We start from the raw sequence: 14,369 nt of genomic DNA, 5'->3' as shown, positions 1-14,369 counted from the left end.
CGCTGCTTTATTGTTTATGCCTTCCTTATTTTGAGGTGATTGCTGATTCCACGAACATACACAATCTATTATATTTTGAAAAGAAAAAATAACAAAAGGAAAACTTGGGAGAGGTAGCATGTTGAAGGGAATAGAATGTTAACTTAGAATCCAGAAGATCTCCATTCTAGCTGGGGGGTCATAAACTTTTTTTTCCCCAAGCAACTCCCTAAGATTATAAATTACAGATGAGCGGTTGGTCTGTATCAATAGATGGAGGATTCCCTACGTTGATGAATGCGCAGGTTTGCACCCAAAGAAAGAAAAAAAAAAAAACAATCCTTTAAATAGCATTAGTGATGCATTTCCAAATTAATCATCTGGGTTTCCCTGGCTCACTAAAGCTTTGGAAATGTCACTCACAGGCTCCGCTTCATAACCGAGGAGCAAAGAACATTTACCTCTCCCATTTCCAGTTTGGGTTGGGTGGGTTGGGTTGGTTGCTCTTTTCCTGGGGGTTCCCCACCTTGCTACAGACACCTCATCTAAGGCTTAGCCTTAATATAGCCCAGAACTCCCAAGCTCAAGTAATCTAGGAGCAAGCCCTGCTCTCTCCTCATCTCAGCCCCAACTCAGTAGCATAGTACATGGCAACTCTGAAAATATTGCATTATACATTAAAAACTTATATCTGGATACTTAGTCTTTCTGTAAAGTCTAAAAATTGCCTTTTCCATCGTGTTTGAGGAGTTAATTTACAGGGGCTTTCATATTTCTTCTCATCATGCTGTTTTGGACCAAACTAAAAGACTGAAAGAAGGAAAATTAGGAAAAACTTCTTAACAAGTATAACTAACCCAAACCAGGGAGTGGTCTACCCTGGCAGGTAGTGGGTGGGCTCCTTTATAGGAGTAAAGGGTGGATGACTATTTCAGGGGGATGCAAAGTCTTGTTTAGGTATGTCTGAAGCCAGTCTCTCAAATTCTGCCCTGAGATGGTACAGCCCAGTGTTCTGCCCAGGCCCAGGGAACTCACCTTGGGGACTCACATGCCCACTCGGTATGGAAGTACTCGTACCCTGCTCACTTTAGCATAAATCACTGGGTGTACCCATTGTCCCATGTGTTGGCAATGGATGATGCTAGTAACTGTGATGAATCCTTCCATATTCTGATGAAAAATATCACCTTCCTATGAGGTCTTACTCCAGACACTAATCATGCACATTTATTTTTATGAATGATAAAGATTCATTTGTTTTGGGGTGGTTGCAAAACTGCCTGCAGAATCTTTGCGATTTTTCATCTGAGCTGGGAGAATGGGAGAAAAGTAACAGCCTCCTGTAATAAAATGTTATGGGTGATTAGCATAAACCCATGGACTAATGACCTTTCAGTATGGTGTGGAAAAAATTAGCCAAGTTATTTCATTTCCAAAAAGGGAATTGTGAGAGACTGGGAAATTTATGTCGAGAAATATTCCTATAGGCCATTAACATCACTGACATTACTAAGCAAATTGTGTTTGGGCAATATCACTGTTGTTCTGATTTAAACTATCAATAAAAAGGAATTCCCTAAATAGCTTTTGACCCACTAGTTCCCAGGAACTCTTATAAAAATTTGGTCAACTGGTGAGTGGAGAATCTGCAGGACCCTTAATCTGCCACAATCCAGTTCATAACTCCCCAGTGCACATTTTGCAATTTCCCGATCACAGTTGCATTATAGGTTATGGATAAATTTAAAATTGGGTTTTTCAATATATGTAATAAAGCCTTTCTCTTAAAAAAAAAAATCCCCTCTTGAAAAAATTAGAAAGAAAACTACAAGTGGATTTGAATAAGTGTAATGCCCTGCTTCAAAGTGTTTAGAAGCTGGGAAATCCAGAATCTAGTTGAGTTTACCAGTCCTGACTGAAGCTAATGGGCCTGAGCTTTTCTGCTGGATAAATTTGCTTTTTTAGTCTTTAGGCATTAAAATCAGAATTAGAGGATGCTCCCCATCTTTATCACTTACGAGACATCGATTTTTGCACTTGAATGCATAACGATATATTCCTTGTCATTTTATGGGCTACACTTTTTTGTTATTCTTTCTTATACATATTAATGTACTAAATTTCCAGTGTTCAGCCCTGTGAGAAGTTCCCATTAAGGGGGATATACCAATTCCCTCAATAGAAAGACTACCTCAGATTTCATCATCCCTCTTAGCCTGTCCAGTGCCTGCTCCCAGTCTGGGTGTATCTCTACCCCGAGGGGAGCAAAGGTGTTTTAGGATGACCACGAAGGTCTTAATATGAAGAGAGTATTTAAAGTAGAGACTGGGCAGTTAGTTACATTGAAAGGAGTGGGGTTTCTATTACTCACAAATGAAAAGAAGTGAAAAATATTTGGGAATCAGCTATTCCATGAGTTCAGCTTTAAGGAAGGCCATGTAGAGACACGAGACACACACATGTGCACACGTGCACAGGTGACCCGTGTGCATGTGCCTGTATGTGCAGACGTGAGCATCGCATGTACAGGTTGGGTGCTCACGCGTTGCAGGTGTGTGTGCACACGGATTTCCGGGCCCTGGAGCCCCTTGGAAGATGCTCTCCCTGCCCATGGAGCCCGCTCACATCCTGCACTTGGTCCCAGGGAGGAAGGGGTTACAGAGCTACCGGTTAGTTTGAGAAATGTTCTTTTTTAGTTCTCTTGTTCCTGGCCTAGTCTCAAGCTAGCACGTGATCCGCTGAATGCCTGCAGCCTCTTTCTTGTTGATCCTCCGGAGACCATCTGTGCTGGGGGCATTGATTAGAGTGTGTCTGCTGGGATTACATCTTTTCTGTTGCCATGCCAACTAATCAGCTGATTTTGGTTACCACAGAAACAAAATGTCAGAGCTCACAGTGCGGTAACATGAATTCAGCACAACAGAAAATGTTTTCTTAATTGGGGACCCTTTTGATTTTGGATTCTAAGTAAAAGGCAGCCTGAAAAATGGGGGGGGGGAGCAACTTTAGATGAAAGCTCCATTAATTATATTGATTAAGAGCAACGGGCAGAATTTTTCTGGAGGAGGGGGATGAATTTCCTCTTTAAGTAGACCCATTTTGCCATCTCCCTGCAAGGTCCATATTCTTCCTAGTTGTCTCTATTCCATTTGGCGATTATTGCATATAAAATAAATCCCTCAAGTGCTCAGTTTCCTTTGCTCTCATGAAAAGGGGTCTAGAGTTGTGGTGGTTTTCACAGGCAAGATTGCAGCGGAGGAGCAGGACAGTCTCACACATCTCAGGCCTTATGATAAACAAATTGAAAGGTTCAGATGTCCCTCTCATCCAGGCCATTTCCTTATTTCCCTCCCACCCCCCTAGGGAAAATATATTTGGCTCAAATTCAAATTTGAGAATTTCTGTCCCACTGATTGTCCATCGTGAAAAAGTGCAAATGTGACTGCGGTAAGTCCTGGAGAGACTGACTGCAATCCTTTACTTGTAGGTCTGGGGATTCTGACTGCCAGAAGGACCCCCAACTTCTTTGCTGTGTCAGAGCAAACAGAAAACATAATTTAATTTGACCTTCCTGTTCTCCGATTGGGCGATTTATCGGAAAGTCTCCACACACATATTACATGTGAAATTTTGTTCTAGTTGAAAGAAAAACCAGGACCTCTACTAGGGAGGGTTTGGGGTTCATATACGGCCTAACAAATGGGTTAGCTAATATAGTATGACATTTAACTCCTCTAATATTTGTTTAAACTTCTGGTAATCCCCTCTCTTTAAAATAGAGGATTATACCATCCAAATGTCTGTGTTTTATTTTGTAAAGACATTTTACTAATTGCTGCCTGCTTTGGCTCCCACCCTTTTGTTATACCCCTCACCACAGGTTCCTTCTGTCACACTAACACCCTAGTGGGAATTGCGCGGCTTAATCCCCATGCAACTCTTTTGAAAACCTCCAGTAAATCATTTCCATTGCTAATGAAGCTCTGGGGATAAGCCAGTTGGGGCACTGGAGAAGCAATGCGCTTCACACCCTCCAGAACACCCCAGCCTGTCCCCATCTCCTCAAGCTCAGCCTTCACTGGCTTGGATCCCAGAAATAGGGTTCTAAAGACCAGCTAAACAAGAAATACGGGGTCACGTTGTTTTACTGCCTAAAAATTGCCCAGGGATGCTGCTAATTGGAACCCCTTGAGAGGTTTTCACTTGGAATATCAATAATAATCTTCCAGTACTTTGGAGATGGCTTTCAAAATGAATAAACTGAGAATTTTATCTTCACGGGCCAAAATCTGGGTGTAGTATTTTTCCATGATGTTGGATCAGATTCAAAGACACTTATTCCAGGCCTACTGCGTGCATTCATTCAAACTTTGACAGGTCCTGAAGGAGGTACAAAGTTAGGTAAAACATGGACCCTGTTTCCAGGAGCCTAGAGTCTGGTTATTCTGCTTATTTAATATCTTTAAGTTATCCTCATCCATTAAATTTTTGAACGGAATGGATGGGATTTGCATTGTCCCATGACACAAACGATGACATTTCTAGGAACGATCAAGACTTTGTCCCAATCAATCAGTTTTCATTCGCCCATTTCTCTTGGCCGTCCAACATCACTGGTTACCAATGACCACATTTCTCTTTCTCTTTTTTTTTCTTTTGCCCAATCTGAATGTGAAACGGAATTATTTCAGTTCAACAATTTTCAATTCAATAACGTTACTGTTCTCACCACTTCTAGCAATATAGCTAAAATGGGCAGGGTGGGGGGAGCATCATTGAGGCTGACGTTCAAGTATACATGGCAAAGTTCTCTCTCTTAAATGATGGAACACAATACCAGGAGCAGGAAAAGAAAGAACTAGGGATGGCCAGATACAAAGGACTTGAAACTCAGAATCCTATGAAACCAGACTAGTAACCACTATTCTATCAAAGAGAATAATCCAGGAAATTCTAATTGGTTTCATTAACAATATATTTTCTCTTAAAAAAATGAAACTGCTCTCTGAGGTGGACAGTTGGCCTAAAGAGAATAGTCAATCCACTGGAGCGGGATTTAAAAGGACACAGAGGTGGCCACTGGCCAGGGGTGTCTGTCGTCCACCCAACGGCTTTCTCCATTTCTTGACCATTGATCCTTCTGGTGAAGAATTGCACTCTCTGGGATCCTCCTTGAAAATGGCAGGCCAAGGGTTACTCTGAAACCATGGGGGCAAAAACCTTGTTGTCTGTTCGTTGCAGGTATGCACCGAGGGGCGCCTGATTTTGGAGTTTACTTTTGATGATCTCATGAGGATAAAAACGTGGCACTTCACCATTAGGCAATACAGAGAATTAGTCCCAAGGAGCATCCTAGCCATGCATGTAAGTATTTCCGGGGACCCAACGCGAAAAGCTGAGATCATGTTTCCTAAAGAACTCTGGTAGTTTCACACCTTAAACAATTAACTGTAAATATTGAGTTTTGCCTTGGCCTGGTTGACTTGACAAGCCTGATTCCCAAGGTTCCCTGTGATTCCCTCCTTCCATTAGTCCTGCATCTGGCGCTTGAAACTGAGGAATAAGAATGCCCCGGTCAACCCTTCTTTTCCCTTCATCCTACATTCTATTTCATCATTATCATGGTCTGCCCTAGTTGGGCTAATAAACCTCTTATCTAGAAATGAAATAGAAATGGAAAGAGTAAGCAAAATATTTTCTAGATTTTATTAAAAAGCTCTCATGAAACTTGAGGCCAGATCATCCCAAGACAAGCATTTTCACAGGATGCCGTAGTATTGGAACTCAACGTGCATTAATTTTCTTTGTTTCATGGATCTCCAAATCAAATCAAATTAAATCAACAGATATTTATCAAGCATGTGCTATGTGCAGGAAGCTGTGAATACCAGCCGGGAGAGATCTTTCAGGATAAGGGAGAGAACCTGGCCAAACAGGAGTCATTCCCAGCCAGTCTTGACTCTTTGCCTTGAAATCTCCCCTCGGGTAGGACTGATAAAATAGCTCACAGCCAGAATCAGGACTTGCTCCTGGGGTTCTTAACCTGAGATCTAGGAACTCGATTTATATCTGTTTATTTTTGGTAACTGCCTTTCAACAAAATCAGTTTCCTTTGTAATCCTGTGTGTTTTGCTTTAAGCAATTAAAAACATTACTCTGCAAAGGGTTCACCATAGGCTTCACTAGACTACCTAATGGCCAGTTTCTTAAACTGTGGTTTACAACCCCATGTGGGGTCTCATAACTAAATGTAAAGGTCTCAAAATTGTGATTTTTTAAAATCAGTACATGTTTTATTTGTATACCATAAATATATATATATTATTTTAAAATTTTAGAAGGGTCACAAGTAGAAAACAGTTTAAGAAGCCCTGAATGAAAGGGTCTGTCCCCAAGATTATCACCAAGAAATTCCTCCCTTAAACCTATATGACACCCAACCCCAGACAGAACTTTTGGACCACACTTCAAAATTTGGCATCTCTCCTTTAAAGTGGAGTGACGTTTGAGAAGATACGATGGTTCCCCTCGACGTTCTAGAAAATGAAAACTATCAAGAATTGCCCACTTCCAGGATGGGTTCAGTGAGTAGGAGAGTCGGATCGAAAAAGAAAATGTTTTCGGCAGTTGCAAAGTTTTCAAATACAGAACTTAACTCCAAGCTGTTAACAAACACCATCACCACGAAATGAAACATAGCATAGTCCGAAAACATATGTCCTTGCCAAATCTGGAGGCCCATTCTCTCGGAATTGCATCCAATCATCTGTCTGTTCCCTGGCAGGCCATAATGACCCAGTGCTTAAAGATGGTGAGAAAGGAACATTTCACTCAGGGCTAGATGCTGTTTTCCCAAAGAATCAGAAATTGTGTGTCAATTCACCATCTCCTGATGCTCGAGCTTGCAGAGTGGAGCCCAATTAGTCCCTACATATGATCTCAAGCTGCCTTTAAATTTTACAAATATTAACATAATAATGAAATAAAAAGTGAGCAATGATACTTAAAATCTGAGTTCTCTGGCTTTTTCACTCCCCCTCCATGGGCTTTAATTTGCTCATCATTAAAAGCAGCTGCTGGCACAGCACATAAGAGGGCTGAGTGTTGTTGGACAAGTCAAAGCTCAGCTTCCTCAACTATAAAATGGGAATAATAAAAGCATTTTATGAGGATCAAATGAGATAATAGTTATACGAGTATTTAGCACAGTGCCTGGCACAGAGTCGGTGTTTATGAAATAAATGGTTCTTCCCTTCCCTATCTACCTCATGTCTAAAAAGAAATCATTGCATCCTAGTTGGAGCTAAAGGAATTAATTTCAGAGGGCACTAGTGCAATGCCATTTTGCAGCTTCGGGCCCTGCCTCCGGTCCCCTGGGGGGTGAGTGCCCAAGTCAAGATTAAGACCCGGGTCCTTGGTGTCCAAGCCCAGTGCTCTTTCCTCTATACCCCACTTCTTTCTGGCGGGGGATGCTCACAGAGGAAATAAAATGCGGTCTCTCTCTCTGCAGGCACAAGACCCTCAGGTGTTGGAGCAGCTGTCCAAAAACATCACCCGAATGGGGCTGACTAACTTCACCCTCAACTACCTCAGGGTAAGACCAAGGGGACTTTGGGGTCCTAAGTCATGTGGCAGAGACTACAGTAGCACAGGGAGCCCTGGCCCAGGTGGGCACATCATGGCTTCATCCACCTTGGGCCGGGCTGATTCCTACCAAGAAAGGCAGAACCCCGCCGTTGGGGAGGAAGCTATTAACCCGACTCCAGACTCTAACCCTAACCCTAAATTATTCAAAGGGGAGAAACGTTCCCGTTTCATAAAATGTTTTGGCACTCTCTCCCTCTTTTGTTTTCTCTGATTTCTAATTCACTGTTACCGATTCCACTGAAGCTTGATTTCATCCAGGCGTCCCCCCCCCTCTCCCTGCCCCTTCCCCATTTACTGTGGGCCTTCCCTCCAGGGAGAAGCTGTGTTTATAAGCCCCTGAATATACCTCGAATGCAAAGGCTCCCCAAGCATCCCAAGGCCCCACAACGTGTCACCTGTATTGTGCACGGAGGGTAAAGTCCGAGTTTGCATGAGAGGGGGCGGAAGTGGAGTTTTATGCAAACTGCCGAGTAAGGGCCTCCAGATTTGGTTGGAAAGGGTGTCAGATATCTTAAGTGTTTGGAGGATGGAATTACAGTGGCGTAACAGACCCCCGAGCCAGGGTTCAGTCATAAAGCTGGCATTGTCTTCCCAGATCAGAGGGGCCCCAACTCCACGGACAGCCAAGTTCCTCCTCCCTTGGCCCTTGGGGACGTCAGTCTTCATCCTTCCTTGCACAGTGTGTCATGGCCCTCTGGAACTTTTTCCCTAAAGCTATGCCTTTGCTCAAGTTTTCTGGAATTGTTTCTTGACCTTTGTCGTGCAGTGAAAGTTTGTGCATTTATTTCTATATTTTTCCGGCATTCCCCTCTATGGGTCTACGTTAGGTGTGCAAAAAGGCTTCTTCTCTGAACTTCTCCTTTGAAATAAGACCTTTGGGACTTGAATCTTTCCTGAGCGCATCAGCGCGCCTCCTCGCTAAGTTACAAACTTCCCTCCCAACCAGACCAGACATTTGGCTGCTACCAAACAGGAGGCCAGAGTCAGAGGGAATTGGCCATCTGTCCCTGCCCGCCTGGCTGGCCAGTCACTTCCCAAGGGCCCCCATCCAGCATAAAGCCCAGAGCAGAGAAGCCAGGAGCCTGATGAGTCCCCTCTGGAAAAGGGTCCACAGAGGAGAACGTTCTCTGATTCTCTGCCCATCCTCTGGGCTCCGGGATGACCTCGCTGAGGCGCTCCGTGGCCCACGATGTCCAGCAGCCCATGAACAGGCCCCAGTGGTGACTGCCCTGCTGGCCGTGCCCTCATTTGATGGGTGACCCAGGAGATTCTCTCTGGGAAGGTTCTGCTGAGTGCCCAGGTCACCCTCACAGGGGCGGGTCTGGGTCTAACCCTCACATGCCCGTGTCCCAGGGCCCAACTCTCTGGCATCGCTGCCAACCTCAGCATTTGTACTTGGATCCTTCTCTCTGGGCAAAGCATAATCCTGCGTTAGAGTCCAGAAGGGAGTTGCACAGGCCCTTAAACAGGGGATGCGGGAGCTGGAGGAACTCAGAGCCATCCCGCCTGGCCTCCTCCTGGGGGGAGAATGGGGACTTCCCCCCATCCCCGTGTCCTGGGCCCTGACTAGCTGGGACAAAGAGCCAGGGCTTTGGCTTATTCTGCCTTCTCCCGGCCCGTTCTTTGTCTCCGCCACCCCGTGCCCCGCTCCTTGTCGGCACCCAACACACACGTTACATCCAGCCAGATCATGGCGGCTGCTTTCTCCACGGGCGCAGTTTAAGAGGATTCTCGTTCTCCTCTCCCTTGGCTCTATTTGAGTGTGGAGCTCATGATGAGAGTTCGCATTAGCCAATATACTTAGAAGTCCATTTGCTTCTTTTCTAATTATTTTCTTTGGTTATTTTGAAATGAAAGCTTCGTCTTCCTCAGTGTGTTTAAATTGTTCCATGAAAAGCATCTCCTAAGTGCAGTCATTTAAGTTCTGAACTCAGTGTCTGAAACTCTTTTGCTTAAGTGTTTACTGTGGGCTGCAATTCACATTTGTATATGAGGGCTTTTTAAAAAATAATAAGCTTTTAAATTTGAAAAAGAAAATGAATTCCATTTTTTTCTTTTATATGTTATAAAATAAGGAAGGACTTTAAAAAAACTAACTCAACCATGGACAAACTTTGTCTTTATTTCCCATCTTTCTCTCAATGGGCTCGTTTGTTGTTCAGTCATTTCAGTCACGCTCCCCTCAGTGACCCGATTCGGGGTTTTCTTGGCAGAAATACGGGTGTGGTTGCCATTTCCTTCTTCAGGTCATTTTGGAGATGAGAAAACTGAGGCACAGGGTGAAGTAACCCCCTCAGGGTCACACAGCTGGGAAGTGTTAAGTTTCTGAGGCCGGATTTGAACTCAGGGTGTGTACTCTGCCCACTGTGTGATCTAGCCGCTCTCTTTTTCATCATTTTAAGGCACAAAAGTATTTCATTCCTTCCATAGATCACAGTTGGACCAGTCATTCTCCAGTTGTGTAAGAGACAATCTAAGGCAGAATAAGGACGTTTCTAACTCTTCCTTCTTGGGTACTAATCTCCCTCTTAATGTCCCACTCCGCCATCTCAATGTTTCTGTACTAAAGTCCTTGAGGGCATGTGTGTGATCAACTTTCAGACAGAATGTGAGGCATCCTTCCCCCATGTTTGTATTCTTTTTTCTCTCATGCTTCCTAATTATGGAAAATAGCCAGTTCTCTACCCTCTTCCTCCTTTGCACACTAATAGGACTTTTTCTTTTCCATCTCCTTTTCAACCCTTTCGAGCAGAACCTATCCGCTCCTTCTATTTTTCTTATTTAACTCCATACCTTTTGAAGACATAAAATTTACAACTTTCTCATCTAAGCTATGTATTCTTCTCATTCATTAAACTCTTTAGCACTTTTTTAAAAATCTCTTGCTTTTATTTCTTCTAGGTATTCATATAATCCTTATGGAAAATCTTTTTTCTTCTTTGAGCGTCTGCTTGCAATTATTGCAGAATTATTCTTTCTTTTTAGGAGAATTTTTGAATTTGCAATAATTGTATACAAGCAGAGCACTAGAAGTAGAACAAGAGCTAACAGTGTTTTCTTTCCAACTTTAGGGTCTGAACTGGGGATCCAGTTCTCCAACCCCTGTTGGCTTTTTGAGTGAGTTAGTTAGCCCTGCTTAGTCTCATCGCTGGTTGCTAAGATCTCCTTCTTCCCAAACTTAGAACCCCCTCAAATGTGGAAGTTCAGAGAGGAATCACCCTAGAGCCCATCTAGAATGGGTCCCCTCTGCTGTTTCTTAATACAGTGAAACACTGTCCTGACTCTAAGCCTCGGGTCTTGTGACTTAAGTCACTGCTCTTGCTTTTCCCATCACCTCCTAGGTCTCCAGCATTAGCCATTCTCAGGGGAAGGCTCCTTTTTTGCTCCCTCAGGAACCTTGTGGGCTACACATGTCCCATTTCCATTTGCTCTGGTGCTGGCTTTGCTGGCCTCCCTTCCATGTTACCCACGGGCTTTGGACTGACCTTTCTGTGCAGTTCTGGGACAGAAACTGTCACTGATGGTTTCTCATTGGGTTTCTTGATCATTATTGAGTCTGGTAAGAACCTCAGATTTTCTTGGAGTAGATATGAGGGCACTAAGCAGGTTACCAGTTAGCCCTAGTGTTTACTATTATTATCAATAACTATTCTCAATGTTCCTTGAGAAATTGGGCCCTGCTCCCAACCACCATGTACCCCTTGAAGGACTTGACTGAAATGCTCTTGGGGCCCTTCCTTTCTCCTCCTGTGCAAATGCTCTAAGCCCAACTCTATTATTTTGGAATAGAATAGGAAAGCTTGATGGCTTTGGGTTTTTTCCACCAACACAATCCATGGTCTCAGGTACAAGAGTAGTAATGATAAGCTACCTTGATATTGCGCTTTATGGTTCGAAGTGCTTTCCAGCCAGTATTTTGTTTGAGTCTCACAAGAACTGAGGGAGATAGAACATAGACGTTGTCTTTTGCCCAAGATATAAAAGGCCCCGAGGTTCAGAAAAGGGAAGTCCGTTGCCATTTCTGGGCAGGCCGGAAAGCCGGGCGTTCTGTTGGCCAGGAGCCAATACTGCTACCAATGAGGAATATTGTCAGTGGACCCATGGATCATTCAGGCCCCATGTTAACTTGCTAATGATTTGCGTTTCATTTCCCAACCAAAACAGAATGAAAATCCATCTGTCCCAATGTGCACAGAGATAGCTACAGGTGGATACATACATCACTTTGTGGGTATCCACCTGCACACATGTAAATCCAGAGAGGTTCTGATGGGGTCTTTGCCAGTGATTCCCACCTGATTTACATGGAGTGTGTCCCGCTTAAGCTGCGCCCTTGTTCCTCAATCCTGGGACTGGAGACATTTTGCCTTTCATCCCTCATATGCCTTCAACTCCAGTCAAGGAGTCCTTTCCTTTCAGTTCTATTAATGATCACAAATAGCCTGCACCTGGCCTTTGGACAAGGGTCCCAGCCAGAGGCCAGACCCCGGACAAGCCAGGATGCTCCAGAAGCACAATACACTGGGAACCGTTCAGGTTCTAAATTTGCATCTGCCAGGTTGTCGCTCTGAGAGAGGAGAGAGAAAAGAGTAAGTTCTTCCTGGTGAAAAAGAAAAGGACAAGAAAACGAATCAGCATTTCAGCAGCAGCAACTATAGCGACGAGTAGATATCAATTTTAGTGTCATGGAGGCTTCTAAAATGCCTTGGCTTTAAAAGTACAAATAGGTCCTGGATTAAAGAAAGTAATTTCCAAGTCTCAGACACTAGAAAAAGAGAAAGAATTTGTTATTTAACAAGATGCTGAAAATCAAGAGAAATGATAGGGTGGGAAATAGGCAGACCAGGAAGAAAGATGAAGGATTGAGGAGTTAAGTGCAAGATGGAGCCTAAGGTTAAATCAGCTTTGGAAATAGCCTCCTCTACTTGTCTGGAGTGAGGAAAAGATGAAAATGGGGGTGGGGTGGGGAATGGCGATTCTCGTTCATTTTACTACAACTACAGATAGGGGAAGAAACTTCCATTTAAATATCAAAGGAGATCTGCTAAATTTTTGTTTATTTTCAAGGCTCTCTTATACTTAGTCTTGTGTGTGTACAGACGCAAGGTTCCCTCCTGCCTTACTTCCAGCTTGCAATCTGATTCAGAGATAATGTCGTAAGAGTTCATTATTTCCCCACTGGTGACAGATCAGAGTGGTATGGGCAGACTAAAGATGACAAAATTATAATATAATGTAGCTCTGATTTCTAAAGAACATTACAGCTTACAAAGAGTTTTCCTAGAGAGTTTCTCACTTGAGTCTTAGAGTCACCTTGGAAGGTAGGTGGGAGAAACATTAATATGTCCCTTTTACAAATATGGAAACTGAGGCTTAAAAAGTTTGTTATTTTCCCAAAAATACTTAATATGGAGGGAAGGAAGGAAAGAAAGAAAGAAAGAAAGAGAGAAGGAAGGAATCAATGCTCAAAAAATGGCTGCCTAGAATAGGTGTGTACCACTGAAATAAGTAGAAGAAAAAATGAATATAAAATATAAACGTCCATTCGAGATGTCCAAGAAAGGAGGATGTCAGAAACATCATTTCCTTCATAAGAAAAACTATGTAAATCTAAACTCTGTCCAGTTATTGTGATTCAATCAGCTGGCTTATTTTAGGTGTGCTTACATTTTATTGCTATGTTGTAAGCCATTAATAATGAAGTCAGAATGTCCCACACTACTTCCTCCCACCCCATGGCAACAGAAAAGTACAGGAAAGCAAGACAAATCCACTCATTGGCCCTAGATATCATCTGCCTCAATTCACAATCAACTGATTTCTTTGGACTGAGTGACCAGCCCTTGCATCCCAAGCCATTAGCCCCAGAGTATCTTTAGAAGCATCTCTACAAGGCTAACTTGATCAAATTCTGAAAGTATCCCACACTCAAATGAGGTGGATCAACTAGAATTAGAATATAGTAATCAGGTCCAACTAAGAGCACTGTAATTATCGTAATAAAGGCAATCCTGGGATTGGGAACAAGTCAACTGTAAGGCTAAAAACCAATTGAGGAGTTGGTGGAGCTTGCATTCTCCTGAAGGTGGCTAAACAAAGGAAGATGGTTGGAAACCTTGGCAGGATGTGGTTATTTTTGTTTTGAGTGGGTAAGGATGGAACCTGTGTCCAGAGTGGAACGAGAGTAATTGGAAAAGAGAAATGGAGGGATAATGATGATGGTGTTCAGGGGACAAGAGATCAGGTACCAAGGGTTTAATCTCTGCAGAGGGCAGACATCTGGCAAGTGTGAAGGTATATGAGACTTATAAAAGAGTCAAAAGCAATTGAAAGTGAACTTGTTAATAAAAATTAAATATAGTTCAGGCTCACCGTGTCATTCCTTAATAAGGTATAAAGATATTTGCTAAAGAAATTGCTTTAGGAGTAGCAAAAGTACGCAGTCAGAAAGTTTGAAGTTTTAAAATGGAACCAATTCTTTAATTTAAATCTTATGAGAATTGCCCTTGAAAAGTAGAATGGCACTTGAAGGATGTTAAGCACAAGAACGACAGTTCGCATTTGTATATGAACATCCTGTGGGGATGACGGGACCTTTCAGCAGAAAAAGGCTGTTCCTGGCTCCTCCCCACTATATGACCGGCTTTGCCCCATCTTTCTTCAGATGCCCAGGCCTTAGCATGGGGTCTTAGAGGGGGTAACACACAGGGGTTCACTCATTAGTCACTTCTGACTCTTCCTCA

The 14,369-nt window shown here is 43.2% G+C and overlaps 1 protein-coding gene across 8 annotated transcripts in view; it reads left to right on the top strand.

Moving 5' to 3' along the window:
* The window catches only part of LDB2 (LIM domain binding 2), a 320,426-nt gene that overhangs the window by 252,814 nt on the left and 53,243 nt on the right, over positions 1-14,369 (top strand). For all 8 annotated transcript variants that reach the window (XM_031942918.1, XM_031942916.1, XM_031942915.1 and 5 more), the window contains 2 exons: positions 5,221-5,343; positions 7,490-7,573. In XM_031942918.1, the coding sequence (XP_031798778.1) occupies positions 5,221-5,343; positions 7,490-7,573 (207 nt within the window). The remainder of the gene's footprint in view (positions 1-5,220; positions 5,344-7,489; positions 7,574-14,369) is intronic.

The sequence above is a fragment of the Sarcophilus harrisii genome, chromosome 6 (genome assembly GCF_902635505.1).
Source record: "Sarcophilus harrisii chromosome 6, mSarHar1.11, whole genome shotgun sequence".
NCBI lineage: Eukaryota > Metazoa > Chordata > Mammalia > Dasyuromorphia > Dasyuridae > Sarcophilus > Sarcophilus harrisii.
This window is presented reverse-complemented; position numbering and strand designations above follow the sequence as displayed.